Source organism: Pipistrellus hanaki (genome assembly GCF_964339955.1).
Source record: "Pipistrellus hanaki genome assembly, chromosome: 11".
Classification (NCBI taxonomy): domain Eukaryota; kingdom Metazoa; phylum Chordata; class Mammalia; order Chiroptera; family Vespertilionidae; genus Pipistrellus; species Pipistrellus hanaki.
The window spans coordinates 39,453,283-39,475,615 of NC_140513.1; the positions used below are offsets into that span (position 1 = coordinate 39,453,283).

A 22,333-nucleotide genomic window follows, 5' to 3' on the forward strand; every position below is an offset into this window, starting at 1 on the left:
TACCTTGAGTTGATCACCTGCTTTCTTCCTTGGCTTCAGTTTCCTCATCAGTAAAATGAGTTATTTGATTTATCTTCCAGGATGACTATGGGAGAAAAGGGTTTTGCAGAAATTAACTTCTCTATGGAAATGTGAAATAAGCATCACAAGTTTGATGCATTAGTTGCCAGACTTCCCCAAGTGGATCAGTCCCTAGCTGGAATGAAATGTTTTCTTCGCATGAAGGGGTAAGGGTGAGGGGAGAGGTTTAGGATAGTTAGCTCCATTCTGTGTCCACCTGTGGCCTGAAAAGGACTAGACTCCATGCATCCTTATGGTCAAAGCTCACGTCACATGTAGGGTTGGTCAGTGGCAAGCTAAGTTAGGAGGAGTTGGTTGTTAGCACCCCTTCCTCACCGTCTCCAGGCTGGTGTTGCTTTCTGCTTTCTCTGAAGCTCAGATCCCTCCCAGGCCTTTACTGTCCTGCCAGTCCTGGTTATGTACTCCCAATGACCTGTACTCGCCACTTACCTCTTAAGCACTAACATATCGTCAGCATCTTCTTCCAGAGCTGGAAAACTAAACTGCTAATTAGTGATAATGGCAACATGCATGACCCCCTTCAGATAACATTTACCTTTTATTGGCGTCTTCAATTTTAAAGCCCAATTGGAGAAAGTACTTTGAGGCAGGAAACCAGTACAGCACTAACACTTCTTACTCAGAAACCGGCCACTCTCTTACTGAGAAGAAGATATTGTCAGAACTCTGGTAAGTGAGGGCCTGATGTTAACACCTGCCTCACTGAGCATGGGCACTTTTGTGCCCACCTTCTTTAATTTTGAGAAAGGTGATGTGAAGAGGGTGGAGGAACATCCTGGCTTCTTCTGAGCCTTGATTTCCCTGTCCTCTCTCCCCTCCCCTCTGCCCTGAAGTCAGCATCAGCCCACATGGATTTTTTTCTTCTTACTGTTGCTAAGAAACTATTGACCAAGGTCAAGTGCACATGCTGATTCATTAAGGCTTGTTAGCAACATCTTATCCTGTTAACCTTGCGGTTGTGTTGTCAGGCTTACAAGGGCGAGTGAAAAGAACTGCTTTACCGCTGGAGGATTCTGTACTCCTGAAGGATTCTTGTTAAGCTCTTCTGAATTGAGAAATTTCTTCTTGCAAATCCACACCTCCTCAGGGAGCTCCAGCTGGCCAGTTTTCTTAGGGTCTGGATAGCAAGGGGTGGAGCTGAAATGGGATCTGAAGTCAAGCAGATAGACTTTAGGATGGATTTATATTGTGTTGGAGCCTGCCTTCCCTAGGTGGTTCATTTCCTAGCTGGAATATAATGTTTTATTCGCATGTAGGGGCGAAGGTGAGGGGAGAGGTCCAGGATAGTTAGCTCCATTCTGTGTCCACCTGTGGCCTGAAAAGGACTAGACTCCATGCATCCTTATCTCAGACGGCTCTCTTGGCTTCCTATGGAAGAATAAACATCCCAGGGTTGGCTCTAAAACCAACTTTGTTCTTTTATATGGTTCAGATTTTTTGGAAAAAAGTTCGCTGCCCTAACTGGTGTGGCTTAGTAGGTTAAGCATCATCCCATGCACCAAAAGGTTGTGGGTTTAATTCTCAGTCAGAGCATATGCCCAGGTTGTGGGTTTGATTCCCAGTTGAGGGTGTGCAGGAGGCAGCAAATCAATGTTGCACTCTCTCATCGATGTTTCTCTCTCCCTCTCCTGCCCCCTTCTCTAAAAATCAATAAAACTATAAATTAAAAAAGTTGACTGGCAGGCCTTTCAGGTCAGCATCCCAAAAACATAACCTTAGAACCAAAGGATCTGCTCTCAGGACAGCAGCAGTGGGCCCCAGTGTGGTCTACCCAGTAGACCTCAGAAACCGGTAGGACACTCCCCTTAGACAGGTGAATGGTATCAAAGGAATACCATGCTGTTCTCAACCACCCACCATGCAAAGTGCCATAAAGTCATTGGGTTATTATAATTGTTATAGTTGCTCCCTGCCAACACTTTGGGGGTTAATCAAGCACTGCTTACATATAGGACATTGTGAATAAGAAATAGGGTCTGGCCACAAAGCTCTGCTGCTTGTCATTTGTCAGTGAGCCAGAGGGAATTGTGACTACAGTCCCTACTCACAAGCTGAGAATCTGTCTCACAATTTGTCATCCAACTCATTCAACAAACATTTTCAAGTTCACCCTATAACTCAGGCACTGTGCGGGACACCAGGATGCCGCAGCGACTGAGATTCAGGCTCTGGCTAGCATAGACACAGCCCTGGCTGTGCAGAGCCTGTGATCTACTTTAGGTGAGCCCTCAGCCAGGCCTCCAAGCTTCCTCTGCTCTTGAGGCTTTCATCGGAAGCCTTATTTGGTGTTTTGGCTCTAGTTCTCTACTGCTGGGTAACACATTGCCCAGAACTTGGTGGCCTATAGCAAGCCACATTGATTTTTCTCACAGTTCGTATGGCCCAGAATCTGGCATGGCCTAGCTGGCTCTCTGCTTGTGCTTCTCTCAGAAGCTGCAATCAAGGTGTCAGTGGCCTGTGGTCCTCTTACGGCTCTCCTGGGCAAAGACCTGCTCCCAAGCTCATGTGCTTGTTCAGATCCTCATGGGCTATTGGATCGAGGGTCTCAGTTCCCCATGGACTAAGAGCCAGAGGCATCCCTGGTTCTTTGCTCTGTGAGCCCTCTCCCACACGGCAGCTCACTTTAAAAAGTACGCAAGACAAGATGACCATAGTGTCTCAGAGCAAGATGGAAGCCACAGTCTTTTGCACAGGGTGTGGCTCCCTGGAGGGGTGGGGGTCATTGGAGACCATCGAGAAGCCTGCCTAACGGGTTTGGTACCTGTCATTACCTTTTGCCAGCAAAGAGCTGCTGAGCTTAAAACCTGAGGACACAGCAGCTGCTGGCCTTGTTCGCCATTCCCAACTCCAGGCCTGTATTTATTTGTCTGGCTGAGAATGGGCAGATCTGCAGATTCTGAAATGACAGAACAAAGCTCAGGTGGTGAAAACGGGAACAATAGTGTGCGCCAGCACAGAGCTGAGGCAGGTGGCCATGCCAGGGAAAGTTGAGGCTCAGGAGTGCCTGTGGGAATGGGAGAGAGGAGGGATTGTCCTGAAGGAATAAGCTTTCCAGGTGGATTCCTCATAAGGATATGGATTTTAACTTTACTCTCAAGGGACTGCCAGGGTCAAAGGAATTTGCTGTCAAGACTCATTTGAAAGTTAAGGCGGAGGTTTTCAAAGTAAAGGTGTGCTGACGATCCCCTGACTTTTGGGGATGGTGTGAACTGGGTCACCAGGTACATTGCCTTCACCCCCAGCAGCTTCATCTGGGGTCCAGCGCTTCTCTAGTTGACGTGTGTCATGATGCAAAACAAGTCGAGAGGCAGAGTTAAGGGGTCTTGATGATGCAGAGAGAACAGAAGAGGACAGACCTGAGGGCTGGCTGTCATCCTGGTGCCTTGGTTTCTCCCTCGGGTGTGGCGTGTGGATCCTATTCTTTATGATCCCATCTCAACCACCTCCTTGTGGCAGATGAAGTTTTCCATCCCGGGTGTGATCCATTATTGATGAGGCATGGAGAAGGCAGTGGTGAATAATTAAGCAGGTTTCAGGTGCAGATTGAACATTAAAGGGAAGGAAAGAATAAAAGTAAGAGAGCCAGGGAAGAAAAATCCTGAATTCTGTCACACCAATAGGACACTGTATGTAGACGCTTTCTATAACGTTCCAGAAGGCCTTGCAGTCTGTCTAGTGATTTTAATCTTGTGTGTAATTGTAGCTCTCTAGTTAATAACTGGAAAAAAAAATTGCATGCTTTCCACAGCAACAGTGAAGATTATAACAGCTTCAGCCTCTCTTGAGTGGCTCATGAATCCAAACCACATTTTAAGTGATAGGGGGCGAAATGGCTTCACCTATGAGCTGGGGAGAAATAAGTGATAGGGATGTTCAGTCTGGGAATCAAGACATTTTTTTTACCATTTAGATAATAAATGGAAAGATGAAAGTGTTTTTGAGAAATTCACGCCAAGTACTGTGAATTAGGAAGGAATACCCCCTGCCCTGCTCACCCTTCTTGAATGGGGCATCACACTGACCTGGATTATAGTGGGTACAGTCCCACTGCCAGCAAGTGTGGTCAGAAACAGTAGATCAGGTCAGGAGGGAGGGTGAAGGGTCCGAGGACGCCCTTCCTCCGATCCTGTTTCCCTCTCTGGCCTGCAGAGCTGTCCACAGCACAGGACCCCCCTGTCCACCAGCACCGGTGGGTTGTCCAGCTGTCAGTTGTTCAAGTCCTTTGCTTCTCTTTACCTTATGACCCTATCACAACTCGTTAACTAAACAGGTAGACTCAGAGAGACTTGTCAAACATGCTTAAGAGTCTGGTGAGCCAGAAGGCAGAATCCATGGATTAGGACAAGTCTCTTGGATGCTCTGGGCCTTTCCTCTTTCACGCATCCACACACTTCCCCATCGACAAGGATCTTTGTTCCTGAAGCAGATTCGCTCTGGGAGATCTCTCTGTCTGCCCCCTGTCTGCTGCCTCCAGAACAACCCTGCCCACCTCTGTTGCCATGAGCTCCCTCCAGCCCAGCTTCGCCCTTATTTCTTGACCTTCCTCTGGTCGGCTGAGGAACGGCAGATATGGTCCAGCTCTTGAACCCAACTTGGCCTTACTCATTGGTTTGGGTCACACCATGCTTGCCTGGGGGCAGCGTTCTTGTCTGTGTTTGCCACAGCCCGTCTTTGAGACTGCAATGCAAGGATGCTGAAGGCACTCGGCACACAGGAAGAGGCAGTGAGAGGCTACTCCCGGCATCCCACGTCCCCGGAAGCCCAGGCCCTGGGTGGCCACAGTGTTCCCTTAGAATCCCCAGGTGCATTCTAACGCATGTTCGGAGAGATGCTTTTTCTCAGCTCCCGCCCCTTCCTTCCACAGGAGCGGGGTGCTTTTTTTTTCGCAAGTCCTATCAACTTCACAAGTTTAAAGTGTGTGAAAGTTTCTGGTAGCACCTTGGAACCTATTTTACTTCCCCCAGAAATAGTAGGTGTCGCTGCCAGAAGGGGTGGGCCAGCCCCTCCAGAGAAACATCAGGTGATGATGCTCGACCAGTAACGCATGCCTGCCCGCGCCGCTTGGGCGGGGAGGGGTTCACGTGCGTGGGTCAGACACCCCGGGAGGTGGTCACGGCTCCTGTTACAAGCTGCATTATTGACGGGGGCATCTAACACCACTGGAAACAATCCACCCGACTGGCACTGAGGTCAGGAGTCGGTCTCAGCTCCCAAGTGGATGCACCGGAGCTGTCCCCGCTGCCCAAAAAGCACCCGTGAAGATGGAGAATTTTTGGATGTACCAGCTTGAGTGTTACGAAGATGAGGTAGGTGGATCCTCAGGCTTCGGAATGATGTTTATTGCTTTGCTTTTTTCCTCCTAGTCCTGAGGATGAAAAATTCTGGATTTCTTCACCAGTTCTCTCTGTTTCTCTCAGTAGTAGCAGTACATGGACAGAGCAGGAATAGATCAGGAGAGTGGGCAGTGTCCAGGACCGGAGAAACGTAATCAGGTTTGCCTGTTGCCTGGAAGTCCCTGATAACCTGCAGAGGGGGAAGGTGTCTGATCACTTAGAAAGATGCTGTACGTTTGCTTTCCCTGTCAGCGTTGGGTGGTTCCTCTCCGTGTTCTAATAGATGACTGACTCTGGGCACTGTAGCTCTGTGTTGTGTCTTTTGCTTCCATGAGGCTAATGAAAATGCATGGAGATCAGTGCCTTGCACACTAGGAACTGCTTTGTTAGTGAATGAGGTGTTGGGCATAATGTACCTGGTACAGTGCCTGGCACACAGAAAGGCCCTCCTTGGTTGTCCTTAATTAGCTGGTGATGCGTTATGACAGCACATCGTTTGCATCTCTTAATACACACTAAGTGACGTGGGCCTTTCCTTTGGTCTCAGGTCAGGTGGCCCGGGAATGAACGTGCAGGCAGACCATCAGGAACTGAGTGGGCTTAGAGGGGGAAATGAATAACAGGCTCCCTCATTTGTTCATCCTGAGTTGTGAGGCATTCCAAATAAATACTGTGAGGCAGCCGGGACCGGTTTGGCTCAGTGGATAGAGCGTCGGCCTGCGGACTGAAAGGTCCCGGGTTTGATTCCGGGCAAGGGCATGTACCTTGGTTGCGGGCACATCCCCAGTAGGGGGTGTGCAAGAGGCAGCTGGTCAATGTTTCTCTCTCATCAACGTTTCTAACTCTCTGTCCCTCTCAATTCCTCTCTGTGTAAAATCAATAAAATATATTTTAAAAAAAATACTGTGAGGCTGTTTCAAAGGGGACAAGATAACCTCTGTTTATAGAATCAGCTTTATCAAATGGTAAGCTACCTTGCTTTACAGTGATGGCTCTGGTTCATCGTTAGCTGGCCAGTTTTGTTTGGTTTTGCCTCTGAGAACATGGCTTCAGAAGCCAGGAGCCCCTGCGATGGTTATAAAGTGGATTATTTGTGTGGTACCCCAACAGGGAAAGCACCATCTATTTGAGGACATTGTTGCAGTGCAAGGCTCTCTGTGAGACTCACAGTGGCCCAGGTCTTCACCTGACAGCCCTTCAATGGGCATATGGGACATGGGTCTGGGAACGGGACCACTCTCCCTATAGGAAGGAGAGAATGGAAATAGCTAGCACATTTTAACTGACAGTGGCCTCAAAATATTCTGTTGATATTAATTGAATTCATTATGAATGTGTATATAAAACAGTTCATTAGGCCCAGGCCATTATCATTTTAATGACATAATTATGCCCCTAGAATGCCTGTGCTCACAACCTTCAGGAAATACAAATGTGCATTGATAATATAGTTTGAACTGAGGATGAAAAATTATGGATTTCTTCACCAGTTTCAATTCTCAGAAGCACAAACATATCTTGGAACAAGGAAAAAAACCAATCATATATTTTTAATAATTCTAAGATGGACTAAAGCTAATTTAAAAACAACGTAGATCAGTGAGAAAAACAATGCATATTTAATTGAGAAAAGGGATAAAGCTGGATAACCCAATACTCACAGTGGAAACACTATCTGAAGACACGGGAACTAGAGAAGCCCTGTGTGTTCCCTGAAATGGAAGTTCCCAGAAGGACGAAAGCGTGTGCCATGGGCTGGCCTTGCTGACTCACCTGCCCTGTGTAGAAGGGAATAGAGCCAGAATGGTAGGCAGGAAGGAACCGAACTACAGTCCGTATGAAATGCCACCTTTCAGAACACCTGTTCCGGCTACGTCTGCAGTACGTTGCAATCACAGGCGGATGCATGATTTGTAAGCAGGGTCTGCCAGAGGAGGGAGACAGACCACGATCAGGAACCAGTGAAGTGATCCATGCTGTCACCATGGACCAAGAGGGTGCTGTGTTCAGTGAAATAAATCAATCCGAAAAAGAAAATACCACATGACTTCACCTATGTGTGGAATCTAAGGAACAATAAACAAACAAGCAGAGTTCAAACAGACTCATAGATACAGAGAGAGAGAGAGCTAAGGACTGCCAGAGGGGAGAGGGGTTGGAATCTGGGTGAAAGAGGTGAAGGGACTGAGAAGCACAAATTGGGCCCTGGCCAGTGTGGCTCGGTTGGTTGGGTGTCATCCTGTGTATTGAAAGGTTGCTGGTTCGATCCCTGGTAGGGGGTGTGCAGGAGGCAGCCGATCAATGTCCACTCTCACATCAATGTTTCCCTCTTTCTCTCCTCTCTTGCTCTGTTTTTAAAAATCAATTCAAAAATCTTAAATAAAAAAAAGCACAAATTGACAAATTGGTAGTTACAAAATAGTCATTGGTTTCTAAAGTGGAGTGCAGGGAACATAATCAATAATGTTGTGATAACCATGTACAGTGCCAGTTGGGGTACCGGACACATCAGGGTGTGGGCCACTATGTAAAGCAGGGGTCTTCAAACTACGGCCCGCGGGCCACATGCGGCCCGCAGAGGAGTCTGATCCTGCCCGCCAGGTTTTTTGGGCAGTGAGCGCAGCCGAGGTGTTACAGTAGGAATTAGTAGTTCATATAGTCCAGCCCTCCAGCTCTCTGAGGGACCGTGATCTGGCCCCCACTTTAAAAAGTTTGAGGACCCCTGAATTGTAAAGTATATGCTTGTTTAACCACTATGCTGCACACCTGAAACCAATATAAAATTTAAATGAAAATGCATCAATACCTAAAAAAATAAAATAAAATAATGCTGTTATTGAACTTTCACATTAAAAATAAAAACCAGCCAAAACCAGTTTGGCTCAGTGGATAGAGCATCAGCCTGCAGACTGAAAGGTCCCAGGTTCGATTCCGGTCAAGGGCATGTATCTTGGTTGCGGGCACATCCCCAGTGGGGTGTGTGCAGGAGGCAGCTGATTGATGTTTCTCTCTCATTGGCGTTTCTAACTCACTCTCTCCCTTCCTCTCTGTAAAAAAAATCAATAAAATATATTTAAAATAAAATAAAAATAAAAACCAGTGAAGAGAACTCTGAGCTGCACGTGGGTACAAATATCCAGTGAGCAGATAACGGCAACGTGCTCAGAACCTTCTCTGTCCAGAAGCCTGCTCTGTGTTTCCTTTTCCTGCAGTGCAAAAGGATTGGTGCCGTGCATCCTCCCATGTCTTCAGCACGCTGATTGAACTCCTGTTGCATATTTTATGGGAAATCCTGCATAAAGCACTTGGAGAAGAAAGCACGTACATTATTCATAACCCTTGCCTTTAATGGTGCTTATTACAATATTTGTAATTAAAATATGTTATAAATATTATATTTTTGTAAAATACAAAGGAAAACACGATGCTTCGTAAGAATGGCACAGATAAAAGACAAGCAATTCTCATCGGAGATGGCTTGCTTTCACTTGAGAATTGGGACGACTTCATGAAAGAGGTAACATTTGAAATAGGCTCTAGGAGGCTCCTGGGCCTGTGGAGTTCAAAGGAGTGTAAACGCAGGCATTGAGCGGAAACTCACAGGTGGGTGCAGGGAACAGGAAGTAGTTTATCCCTTTTCTCAATTAAATATGCATTGTTTTCCTCACTGATCTAAGTTGTTTTAAATTAACTTTATTCCATCTTAGAATTATTAAAAATATATGATTGGTTTTTCCTTGCTCCAAGATATGTTTGTGCTTCTGAAAATTGAAACTGGTGAAGAAATCCATAATTTTTCATCAGTTCTATTGGCTTGACGATAGACAGTAAGAACTAGAGGGGGGAAATGGTCAAGAAACTAAGGTCACACCCTGGAATGTCTTTAGTGCCAAGGTAAAGAGCCTACGATTTATTCTGTAAGCAAATCAGAACCACCATCGTCATTGTTAAATGGAGGAATGCCTTGCTCAGAGCTGTTAAAACTGTGTTTAAGATGAGAGTAATTAGGTACTGAATGTGATGTCCGTGGTTGTCAGTTTGGGCTGCTGTAATAAGATACTATAGAGTGGATGGCTTAAACAACAGAAGTTTCTTTCTTACAGTTCTGGTGCCTGAGAGGTCCGAGATCAGGGTCCAGTGTGGTCCCTGGGGGAGGACACTCTTCCTGGTTTGCAGATGGCCATCTTCCTGCTGTGTCCTCACATGGCAGAGAGAGGGGAAGCAAGCTCTCTTGTGTCTCTTCTTTTAAGGGCACTAATCCTATCACAAGAGCCCCACCCTCTTACTCCAGTTACCTTTCAAGGCCCCAACTCCAAACACCATCCCATTGAGGGCTAGGGTTTCAACCTACTAATCTGAAGGGGACACAAACATGCAGTTGATAACACTGGTGAAGCAAGTTCGGAGTTCTTGGTTCCTTAGGTCTCATTTAGTATGTTGGGGCAGTTTGGTGACCTAAAAACAAATAAACAAAAAAACAAAGCCCCTTATCAGGTTCTGCGTACCACATAGGTGAAATTACTACAAGTCATGTAGTCCCAGATAGACTTGGTTAAAATGGTGTAATTTTTAAAGAAGTATTTTCTCCTCGCCTTTATTGCAGTGAAAGTTTTGTCACTAAGTTTCCTTGGAGAAAAGGGACCAACATGTACAGGAACTGGTTCTGTGGAGAATCTTGGTGTGTCGCAGCCATACACCATGTTATAAGTCAACACGAGGACAATGCATAGGCACAGGATTCTCTTTTGTAAATGGATCACCGTAACAGCATCACTCTCACCACCCATATTCCAGAATGCTGTCTCGAATGGCAGACAGTGGACATGCCAGCAATTGCCTACAGTCATTGTCCAGTCTTAGCCAGTGATGAGCTGCTCTTACCAATATTCCAGTAAGGGTATGGGGACTTATAACTTAATTTAGAGTCTTTGTGGTATGATTTTTAGAGAGCCTTTTGTGTGCTTTTTAATTTTACCCATGAATAAAATTTTAATAAGAAAGGAAACAAGAAGATGAGATAAAGAAAACATCCCCATGGGTGAGAATTTTCCTTGTAAGCATTCTCCCAAAGGGGTAAAATAATTGTTGTAACCATTGGGAACCTTAAAACACTTACCGAATATTGGTTGAGGGCTTGGTACGTGCTCAGGCACTGAGCTGATCCCATGTGCATGTTGTCACCAACGATTCCTCCTGTCAGCCCCAGGAGGTAGGTAATAACTGTTTTTCCCAGTTCTCAGCAACCAACGCCTCGATTATCTGTCACTGCTCTGAACCATTCTTCAGCTTTATCAGATTCTGTTTTATATTTATTTTTGCAGTATTTGCACTTCTCTGCAATAAGTGTGCTGTTTAGGGGAGTATTTTTGGTTTTGCCTTGTAATGCCAGATGGTCCCAACAGTCAACAGAGACCAGCTGACGAAGACATGCACCAGGTAGTTGCCAGTGTTTGGGGAGGAGGACTGTGGCGATGGGCATTGACATTGTGAGCAGCTGGGTCTGTGGCAGCTGTTTTTGTGCTCTAGTGACTTCTGCTTTCCTCAAAAACTCAGACAGTGACTACAGAGGACAACCTGCACGTGTTTCTAGGTCTTTCTCCTCTGTTGGACCAGGAGATCTGGGGCGCAGGCAGGGATCTGGGCTCCCTAGATGCTGTCAGCACTTCTGTGTCAAAGAAATAAATGAATGGGCCCTGTAGAACTCATATTTTTTTGTGTGTGTGTCTTTTGACTAGAATTCCTCCAAAAGGCTTCCAAGCTCTCTGCACGCCTTTCTAGATCACAGCTTTGACCTCAGTCCTGCCTCAGGCCTTCAGTCTTCCTGACAAGAACACTGTCCACGTGGGAGGAGCCAGGGCACCCCCGCCTCTCCTTTTGAGATAATTCTCATTATCATCCCATCGACTTTTCCAGATTGCACTCTTCTCTTCAGCAGATGTCCAAGGGTGAATTAGGATTCAGGGAGAGGAAAGCCTCAAAGGGACCACTCCGTCCCTCAATCCTTTATCTCTTCCAACGCAGCAGGAATAGCTGGGGAGTAGCAGATTGTGCTTCTTCAGGCCAAAGACTCACCCAGAAAACACCCTCTGGGCAGAGCGGGCGCTGCTTGTCACCAAGCGGGCTCCAGTCCCTGGTCCCTGCCCTGCTTTGTAGCGCCTTTCTCACTTCCCTGCAGAGCTGTGCTCCTGCCTCCCTGTTTCTGTTTCCAGTACCGTCCCACCCTGCTTCTTGAAGACTGCAGTTTTCAGCATTCGGCTGAAACCATTCCCTTTCGAAGGAAATGTTGCCTGATACACACCCATTCCCTCCTGCAGGATTGCTCCCTCCCAGCCCCATGGACAGATTGCTATCCTAGCATGTGCCACCCCCCTGCCTTCCCGTGTCTGACTCATCCCGTTGTCCTGGAAGGGGTCGAGGAAAGGACCACCCCTGGTTGTTTCCCGCCCCGTGTTAGGAACACAGATAGGATCTGAAATCCTGTGGAAGGAATAAGTGAATAACAGTTACTTGCGTGATGCCCTTCCCCCACTAAGGATAGCCTGAAAGTTCCTTCAGCTGCTGGTCTCACGCCTACCACCCCGTCACAGAGGATTGGGCGCCAGGAGGTGTTCAGTCAGAATTTAAATGAATAATCACCTTTCCCTTTGGATGCCTTCACACCCTTAGGCTACCTCTGACGGAAGAACTATCCATCTCTCGTCCTGGCATAGAAAATCCCAAGTCGTAAGGGAAGGAGCTAAGCTTGGGGAGACCCTGTGAATGTAGACCATGGTTGTGGAGAATCCCCTGGCACACAATCTGCAGAAGGAAAGCAGCTGAGCTCCAGGAGGCCTCCTGTCATTACTTAAAACAGGGAGCGGTTGAGTTGTCTCTGAACACTACCTCCTGGAGTTGTCCATGTGGCACACTTCTTTGTGAATTGCTGAGCCCACGTTTGCTTCTTACAACTGGCCCCATTTGCCTAAAATTGAATATCGATAACGTAACCCAGAAGGCCTGAGGCTCCAGACAGAGCAACGTGTAGTAACCATGTTTACTTTTGTAGCGTAGTTCAGTGGTTAAAATTATCCTCTAATACATTCTTTGGTAGGAAAGAGCATTACCCAATTTCTGGTTTTCTCTCCACCTTTGAGAGCAGCGAGGCAGAGGTTGGAGGTAAGGGGCAAAGGGCTTTTCAAGCAGACGTTGGAGCTGCGTTGATACTAGCATCTTTGTTCCGGCTCCATGGAGGCTGTGTCTCTCCAAAGCATCTGTCCACCGTGGCTTTGTCGGCAGTGGGGGGTGAGCCGTAGGCTGCCCCTCGGTGGGGTCCCCTCTCGTGTCGGGCCCACTTTCTGCTTCAGAAGAGCTATGCTGGCATTGAGGTCAGGGTCTAATCAGGCAAAGAGTATTTCTCTCATTCAAAATGGAGAATAACATGCTATACAGAACAGCATGGGGGTGCTGTCGCAGGAGAGGGCTTGCCATTGACCATTTACAAAGAAGGGAAGGGTAGTGGCTGATGTGCATTCTGTACCAGTCGGAAAACATGGCAGGGCTGCAGACTACATGGAAGTCGTTTATTCTGTAAATGTTGGCTGAGCGCCTACTGTTTATGCGACGGAGGCGAGGTGCTTGGATTACAACAATGGATGAGACCCCTGGATGGGCGGGTGTGTGGGGAGGCGGGAGGGATGGCGCGGGAAGAGACACACATTACAAACCCCCGGTGCATGCCATCAGGAGAGAACACACCGTGAACAGAGTGGGACAGTTTCAGCGAGATGAGTGCTTTTAAATTGCTCCTGGAACACAGGAGAGCAGGAGGGAGGACTCTCTGGATGGAGGTAATTAACTGCCCTTGTAAGTAGGAGACGTGAATGAGCTCATCTCTGTGCCGTAGGCTGGAGCAGTGAGTGTCTGAGGGGTGTGGGTGCTGTGAGAACTTCAGTGAGGGTGCCTTTGTGCCTCTCCTCCAGGTGCTGTGATGGGTGCCCAGCGCTGGTCTTTCAGCCGTGCTGTGGGTTCTGATCTGCTCTCCCCCACCCCAGCGCCCTGTTTGGATGTGCTGTCCGCTCACATCACCCTGAGATGATCTAGTGCAGTGTTTTTCAACCTTTTTTGGGCAAAGGCACACTTGTTTCATGAAAAAAATCACGAGGCACACCACCATTAGAAAATGTTAAAAAATTTAACTCTGTGCCTACATTGACTATATATAAAGTAATTCTCTTGAATAGGAATCAAATAAACACAAAGAAAGTATTTTATAATTACTTTATTATGAAATATTAAGTAAACAAAATAGTGAAAAATTATAAAATTCTTGTCTTGTCTGCACCTACGGCACACCAGGCAACATCTCGCGGCACACTAGTGTGCCGTGGAACAGCGGTTGAAAAACGCTGATCTAGTGCCACGACGTGGCAGAGAACCCATTTGTAGAAGATTTGCAGCAGAAAACCGTTAACGTGATAGGAACGATGCGGCTCTCTGGGAGGGTTGCTGTGTTTTTAATGAAGGTGACACCCTGCCTCTCAAACCAAGTCATGAAAGAAAAACCAGCTGCACCAGCTTTCCCAGGGACCAGACCCTTAAAATCCTTGTGGCAGAGGAAAGCGCTTAGGGGGAAATAGAGACACATAAATATCTAAGGAGGCCCTTCAAACCTGAGAAATCGGGGAATTTTAAAGGCATTAAATTCTCATGAAGACGTTACTACATTAATTTTGAGTAGGGCCAAACAGAGAGCTAACTCAGCAAGTACCCACCAGCTCTCCTGGGCGCCGAGTGAAAAACGCCGTGTTCCTTCTTAAAGGCACGCAAGGCTGTTTCCTCGCACCCCGTGCCTCAGGGCCTGGCGTGCTTTATGTCTGCTGTTACCCTGGGCTTTACTGCCCGGCGGCTGCTTCCTGCCCGTGGACGTCTTAGAGATTCAGTGACCCTCACCTCCCTGCTCAGAATCAGGAGCACAGGCTCATGGGAAATAAATCCAGGCCTTGTAGCCATAGTCTGGGACCACACAACCTCTCAGTGTGAAGAATTCTGCATTTCACCGCATCCTCTTTCAACCCATTTGATGCCTCTGTGTTTCCTGTAATTCAGACTTTTGGGAAAAGATCTCGTATTTTTTGTGATTTCCCATACTGCTTGCTCACTGAGGTCCCTCTTTTTAATGTGCCCCCTTCCCTCCTCAGCACCCCTGTTTTATGGAACATTCTCGCTTTTCACACAGCGGTATTTTACTGCTCTCTGTGCCTCGGCCTCCCCGGGGGAGCCAGTGCCACGATATCAGATGAGATTTACGCAGCCATTGCTTCCTTTTCCCGGGACTTACCTCCCCTGTCCACATCCCCATGGTTCCTGGGAGGATAGATCCTCGTGTGGGTTCCGTTTTATGTCCTCCATCAAACATCACCAACGAACTGTGAAGCAGAGCATTCTTGCTCTCAGAGGACCATCGCTACAGAATCCACAAGCATCTTGTGGCTCACCTGAAGATCCCCTTCTTCCAAGGTTTCAGGAGCGTGCAGAAAGGCCAGGGGCTGGCTAGGGAGGGACTTCAGAGCCCGGGTTAGTCCCGTTCCTGCTTGCTTGCTTTGGTCGTTTACTCAGCATGCATGTATGGAGCATGTGCTGTGTGTCAGGCACTGGCCTGGAGCTTCATGCTTCTGAGGCATTCACACACTGATGGGGGCCGTACTCCCTGACTCTATTTTCAAGCCTTATTTTACTCATTAAAGATTTTTTACGTTTTTGAATCATTGTCGATATAGAATATTATCTTAGCTTCGGTGTCCAACGTAACGGTGCAACATTTGTGTACTTTCCTAAGTGATCACCACCATAAGTCTAGTAACCATCTGCAATCATACACAGTTCTTACGATGTTAATGACGACACTCCCTGTGCCTTACACTCTATCCCAGGGACTGACTTTAGGAATGAAAGTTTGTATTTCTTTCTTTCTTTTTTTTTTTTTTTAAATTTTTTTTTACATATTTTCTTGATTTTTTTTTTTATTGCCCCCCTCCCTCCCTCCCATACATCCCCTCCCTCCCCATAGTTTTATGTCCATTGGTTGTACTCATATGCATTTATACAAGTCCTTCGGTTGATCTATTATCTCCCCCTGATATCCCTACCCTCCCCACTGTAATTTGACAGTCTGCCTGTTGCTTTACTTTCTCTATATCTGTCTCTTGGTTCATCAGTTTATAAAGATCTTTATCATCCACCGATGTGTGAGGTCATGTGGTGTTTCTCTTTCGTTGATTGGCTTATTTCACTCAGCATGATGCTCTCCAATTCCATCCAGGTTGCTGCAAATGATGAGATTTCCTTCTTCTTTATGGCAGCATAGTATTCCATTGTGTAGATGTACCATAGTTTTTGGATCCAATCATCTGCTGACGGGCACCTAGGCTGTTTCCAAACATGCAAAAGAATGAAACTAGATCACCAACTTACACCATTCACAAGGATAAACTCAAAATGGATACAGGACTTAAACATCAGACGGGAAACCATAAAAATACTAGAAGCATCCACAGGTAGCAAAATCTCAGACGTATGCCAAAATAACTTCTTCACTGATACTGCCCCTAGGGCAATGGAAGCTAAAGAGAAAATAAACAAATGGGACTACTTCAAAATAAAAAGCTTTTTTACAGCAAAAGAAACCATCAATAAAACAACAAGAAAGCCCACGGTGTGGGAGATCATATTTGCAAATATTACCACTGATAAAGGTTTAATCTCCAACATTTACAGACAGCTTATACAACTAAATAAAAGGAAGATGAATGATCCAATTAAAAAATGGGCAATGGACCTAAACAGAATATTTTCAAAAGAAGACAGAAGGAAGGCCAAAAGGCACATGAAAACATGCTCAAAGTCACTAATTATCCGAGAGGTGCAAATCAAAACAACAATGCGGTACCATCTCACACCTGTCAGAATGGCCAACATCAACAAATCAACAAACGACAAGTGTTGGCGAGGTTTCGGAGAAAAAGGAACCCTCGTGCACTGCTGGTGGGAATGCAGACTGGTGCAACCACTGTGGAGAACAGTGTGGAGTTTCCTCAAAAAACTGAAAATGGAACTCCCATTTGACCCAGTAATCCCACTTCTAGGAATATATCCCAAGAAACTAGAAACACCAATCAGAAAGGATATATGCACCCCTATGTTCATAGCAGCACAATCTACAATAGCCAGAAAGTTTGTATTTCTTAATCCCCTTTCCCTTTTCCACCCGTCACCCTACTTTCCTCCCCTCCGGCAGCCATCTGTTTGTTCTCTATCTGTGAGTTTGTTTCTGTTTTGTTTTGTTCGTTCCATTTGTTCTGTTTTTCAGACTTCATATATAAGTGAAATCATGTCGTATTTGACTTTCTCTGACATTTCATTTAGTCTCATATCCTCTAGGCATATTCGTTTTGTCACAAATGCCAATATTTCATTCGTTTTAAAACAGTTTTCTATTTTTATTGATTTCAGAGAGAAAGCTGGGGGTGGGGAGAGAGATAGAAACATCAACAATGAGAGAGAACCACAATCCCCAGTGGGGGCTGCCTCCTGCACGCCCCCCACTGGGGATCAAGCCGGCAACCCAGGCATGTGCCCTTGATTAGAATCGAACCCAGGACCCTTTAGTCCACAGGCCGACGCTCTAGTCACTGAGCCAAACCGGCCAGGGCTATTTCTTTCTTTTTTATGGCTATTATATCATTGTGTGTGTGTATGTATATATGTATGTGTATATATATCACATCTTCTCAAGCCACTCGTCTATGGACACTTAGTTGCTGCCATACCTGGGCTACTATAAACAGTGTGGCAGCGAGCATGGGGATAGAGATATCTTTTTGAATTCTTATTGTTTTTATTCTTTCGGATAAATACTAGAAGTGGAATTGCTTTAAATATATCACTTAACAGAACGTTTGGACTTTTCTAAGGATAGGCATGAAAATGCTGAAATTTCTCTGAATTTTCAGTGGTGTAAGTCAGAATACATTATATCTGAACCGACTAGGAAAATACAGGTGGTGCAGTTTCTAATTATCAAAGTCCATCCACCAGCTACCTCTTTAAAAATACATGCTGTAATTTTTCCCCCCAACTCAAATCTTCTTGAGCAGGTGATCTTAATTGACATTTAGTACCCAAAATCTTTGTCCTGCAGTAAGAAAATATTTTAAAGCATAGACATGTGTGTATTTGTTACCTTTTTCACCTAGAACTTTAAGTTTGACTTTCAAAACTTGCTATTTAGTTAACACTTGGCCTTAAGGTAAGGTGACCAGACATCCCGCTTTTGGTGGGACAGTCCCGATTTTGGACAATTTGTCCCGAGGTGTTTTAAAAAAGTCCTGATTTTTCAAAAATCGGGACTTTTTTTTAAAACGCCGGACGAGGGACAAATTGTCCAAAATCCGGACTGTCCCGCCCAAAGCGGGATGTCTGGTCACCTTACCTTAAGCGGCTCGGGGAGCTGAGCTCAAAGGGCCCCTTCCCTTTGAAAACACGGCAGGAATTTAAAGGGAAGCTGGGCCAACCCAGGCCCGTTACATACAGAGCTTTCTCCCCACCGAATGCTGGGGGGTTGTGCTCCGCTGTCTCCCCCGCCCCTCCCTGCAGGCCGGGCTCCCAGCCCCTCGGTTCTCACTGTTGTTCCCTTGCTTCTTCCAGTCTCCCTCTCCGGGCAGCTCCTCGCCCCTGGGCGCAGAGTCTTCCAGCACACCCCTTCATCCCGGCGACCCCGCGGAAGGCTCCACCAACAAAGAGGTAGGGAGCCACTTCCTTCCAAAAGCCTCGGGCCCTTCATCCTCATCCCGATTCTGGCCTGTGCCTTCCTTCCCCAGCCTCCCACGGCGCTTCTGACCCCAAGCATCCGGGGGAGAAATTGTTTTCTTCTCTCCACTGTGGAATGGGGCGAGGAAGGGGTGACATCCACGGCTGTCTGTTTTCGTCGGGAAATGAAATAAACTCGCTCCTCAGGCACACTAGCCATAGTTCAGGTGCTCAGTGGCCACACGTGACCAGTATTGGACCAGGGAGACTGGAACGTTCCCACCAGTGGACAGTGCTGGGCATCCACGCGTCTCTGGCAGCATCCTTCCTCGTGGCGCACGGGCCTCGGGGACCGTGGACTGACAGCTACTCTGTAGCTTAAGAATTGGGTTGATTTTTAAAATATATATATATTTTATTGATTTTTTTTACAGAGAGGAAGGGAGAAGGGTAGAGAGTTAGAAACAACAGTGAGAGAAAGACATTGATCAGCTGCCTCCTGCATCCACACACACACACACACACACACACACACCCCGGCACTGGGGATGTGCCCGCAACAAAGGTACATGCCCTTGACCGGAATCGAACCTGGGACCTTCTAGTCTGCAGGCCGACGTTCTATCCACTGAGCCAAACTGGTTTCGGCAATCGGTTGATTTTTTTAAAAAATATCCAGTGATTCCCGGCCCAAGTGAAATACCTTTCCTGGCGACAGGGTGACCACTTGTCCTGGTTTAGCCGCGGTGGTTGCAGTTCACACCTGCTGTCCCACTGCTCACTGGTGAGCACCCTTCTCACTCCTGAAAGCAGTCTGTTCAGAGACCCGGCGGCAGCCCCGGGAGGGCTCCACTCGTCCTGTCCTCTGGGGGAGTCACCAGCCACGTGTGACTAGCAAGCCCTTGGCACGTGACTAGCGGGCCTGAGGCCCACTGTTCCGTTTCAGTGGCCTTCCACGGCCACGTGCGGCGAGGGGCTCCTGGACACTGCAGCCCTGTAGTGTCCCTTTGGACAATGAATTGTATCATCCTGTCGCCTCCTGAGGGAGGCCAAACTGAGCTCTGGTGGGGAACATGTAAGCAAGAAGATGCTGCTTGCTCCCGCTGAGGTTCCTAGGGCTAAAAAGGGCAGGTGCTTTTCCCTGAGGGGCGCCACCGCCACCCCACCGCCTTGGCAGCCAGCGTCAGGTGGACACTGGCCTGCGGCACAGTCTGTGTGGGCCTCGCTGGCTCTGACTACAGAGGCCGCCTCGTCCCTGCCAAGGGATGCATGAGGGCGGCCTCACCACAGGACGAAGGATTCTTTCCCTTTCCCTCCTCTTGCTATAATTTTATGTTAAATTTTAACGTGAGTGGCAGGTCACTTCCGAAGGGAACCTTAGTTGAAATTTACCTTTAAAGTATCATCAAATACATATACGTTTTCCATTAAATATTCATTCAGGGGAGAAGTGTGTTTTTTTATTAATCTGTTTATACAAACAGGGGTGGGGAACCGGTTTTTTTCTGCCCGGGGCCATTTGGGTATTTATAACATCATTCACGGGCCATACAAAATTATCAACTTAAAAATGAGCCTGCTGTATTTGGTCAGACACTTAATTAACTCACCCCTAATGCCCTGGTAGGGCCGGCCCAAATGATTTCACCGGCCTTCTACGGCCCTCGGGCTGGACGCTCCCCACCCCTGATATATTTTATTGATTTTTAACCGAGAGGAAGAGAGAGGGATAGAGAGTTAGAAACATCAGTGAGAGAGAATCATCAATCAGCTGCCTCTTGCACACCTCCTACTGGGGATGTGCCCACAACCCAGGTACAAGCCCTTGACCAGAATCGAACCTGGGACCTTTAAGTCCGCAGGCTGATGCTCTATCCACTGAGCCAAACCGGTTTCAGCTCCACCCCTGACATAAATCAAACATTAGAATTTAGATTTGAAATATCCTTTGTCCTCCTCTGGTCTTGATCCTTAGCCCATAAGGCCTGAGGACTAAAGGAACAGGACTAATGGGGTCACAGTTTCTGCTGCCCCTTTATCCCATCGCTTTGCCTCATATTTTATTCAGAGCACACGGAGAGGAGAGAACAAATGGCAGGAAGGAAAGAGTGACAGCCACAATGATCATAAAAACAGCATGGACATTTATAGTGTTCAGGTCCCAGGCCAAGCCATCACAGATAGTATCTCATTTAATCCTTAAAATTACTCTGTGAGGCAAGAGTTGTTGTCCTTTGTGTTAGTTAAGGAAGCGGAGAGGCTGGATAATTTACCTGAGGCCCCAGGGCTCACAGCTGGTGGGGCCAGGATTTGAACCCAGGGTGCCTGTGGGCTCCTAACACCAGAATCAGCCATCCTGGGGGTGAAGAGTGCTTGCAGGTCGCACACGGCGTGAAAGGTGGCTCGCCTGCCATGATCCAGTCGTCAGGCCTCCAGGCTCTGCACGTGGTTAGTGTGGCCTGGAAAACCCCAGAGCGTTTGGCCTTTGCCTTCTTGGATGTTGGTTTTATTAATTTCTGCATGTGAAGGATTAACTAATGCTCATCTCTGCCCCCATCTGAGAAAATAAATGGCTAATCAGACTTCTGAATACTCAGTATTTGATTATTCATCAGCTATAATGAGCAAGGCAAATTTGTTAGTTTCTCGGTTCCTCTAGGACTTGGCACATGCTTCTACAGATCCATAGGAATAATGATGAAAATGCTCTTTGTGTGCAATAATTAGCAATTCTTTCATTTCAGAAAATCTTTTTAAAAAATTACTACCCCCGAGACTAAAGAAAGCCAGTCACGAGCTCATGAATAGAGAATAGGCAAATGTACCAAATGCCCTCCATTGTAGCTCTGAATAAAACGGCAGTTTTTAGAGCTTTAGACTGAAGTCATTCTCCCGTAGTTTCTACTAAAATCTGGACACTGTCCTAGAGATTGGCATTCAGTAAAGTGCCCTGAATAGCCCAAGAAAATCTGCTTGGGCTTCTTGGAGCTACCTGGAGGCTTGAGCATTTTGATTAAACAAAGTAAACCCAGTTTACCCCAAACCCTTAGCGGCTGCAGACAAGGACAGGGGGATGGTTGGGGAATAATCATTTGGGAATCTTTGGCCCTTATGAAGACACTAACTTCCTTCTGCATGCCCCGAAGTTAAGGATTATTTTTCTTGAAGCCGCGGAAATAGACAGACTTGGCTGTCGGCACTCACCTGGGCCTGCTGTCTCACGTGGATAAGTGGAAAGTAAAAGTAACGTAAAGCACTATTGAACTTGGATTTCTCTTTCCGCCTGTCCCGATTCCTTGGCTTTCACTTGATGTGCATTTTTCCATTAATGTGTCAACCTTTGATTCCTGCTGGACTTGTGGCTTTAGTGTCTTTAAAGGTGATCCTTTCTGAAACCAGAAACCCACCCTCCTGGGTGGGAGGAAGCACTTCATCCCAGTGGGCACGTCACAGCAGGCCGCTCTGCGCATTGTATTGCGTGATTAGTGTTAAATGCTTGTCATTGTCCTGAATCGAGTTAGATCCCTAAAATTAAGTGTCTTCCATTGCCTGCAGTTTTTGACATAACAATTAACACTACTACTACTTAGAATTTTGTGCAAATCAACTAACCATTCCTTTGCTGTTCCTGAAGTCTTCCAAGTGAAGATCACTGTACAGAGTCCTATGATCTGGAATTGTTTCCCATGACATCCCAGTCCCCAGGCCCTTCACCCCTCCAGCTCACCTGACATCCCATGGCTACACCCTCAGTTAAGTCAACCTGTTGAGCAACTATGCTCCACTAGACATCCTTTTCCTAAAATGCAGGTCTTTAAAAGGTTACCTAACAACTGGTGGAGTCTTAGCAATGAAAATTTTTAGGCTCTCTGAGCTTACCCCAAACCCTACTTTTTGCCTGTTTTAGGGACTCGTGCCTTTGACATTAGCTCTCCGCTCTCCTGCTCACCTCACCCTGTCCCAGACAGATCAGGGACCAGTTTCCTACTCTCGTGCCACTCAGAGTTCCCTCTAGGCATCCACTTACTCAAGGAGCCGAAGGGTCAGGAGCGCTCCCCTGGAGCCAGCGTTTACCCTGCTGTGCAGTCAGGTTCTGGAAGGTTTCCTGTTGGAACAAGGGTGCTGCTGGGAAATGG

At 46.9% G+C, this 22,333-nt stretch overlaps 1 protein-coding gene across 5 annotated transcripts in view; it reads left to right on the plus strand.

Annotated features, from left to right (window-relative positions):
* The window catches only part of APBA1 (amyloid beta precursor protein binding family A member 1), a 194,866-nt gene that overhangs the window by 140,867 nt on the left and 31,666 nt on the right, over positions 1-22,333 (plus strand). For all 5 annotated transcript variants that reach the window (XM_084899503.1, XM_084899501.1, XM_084899505.1 and 2 more), the window contains exon 3: positions 18,096-18,191. In XM_084899503.1, coding sequence (XP_084755629.1) covers positions 18,096-18,191 — 96 coding nt within the window. The remainder of the gene's footprint in view (positions 1-18,095; positions 18,192-22,333) is intronic.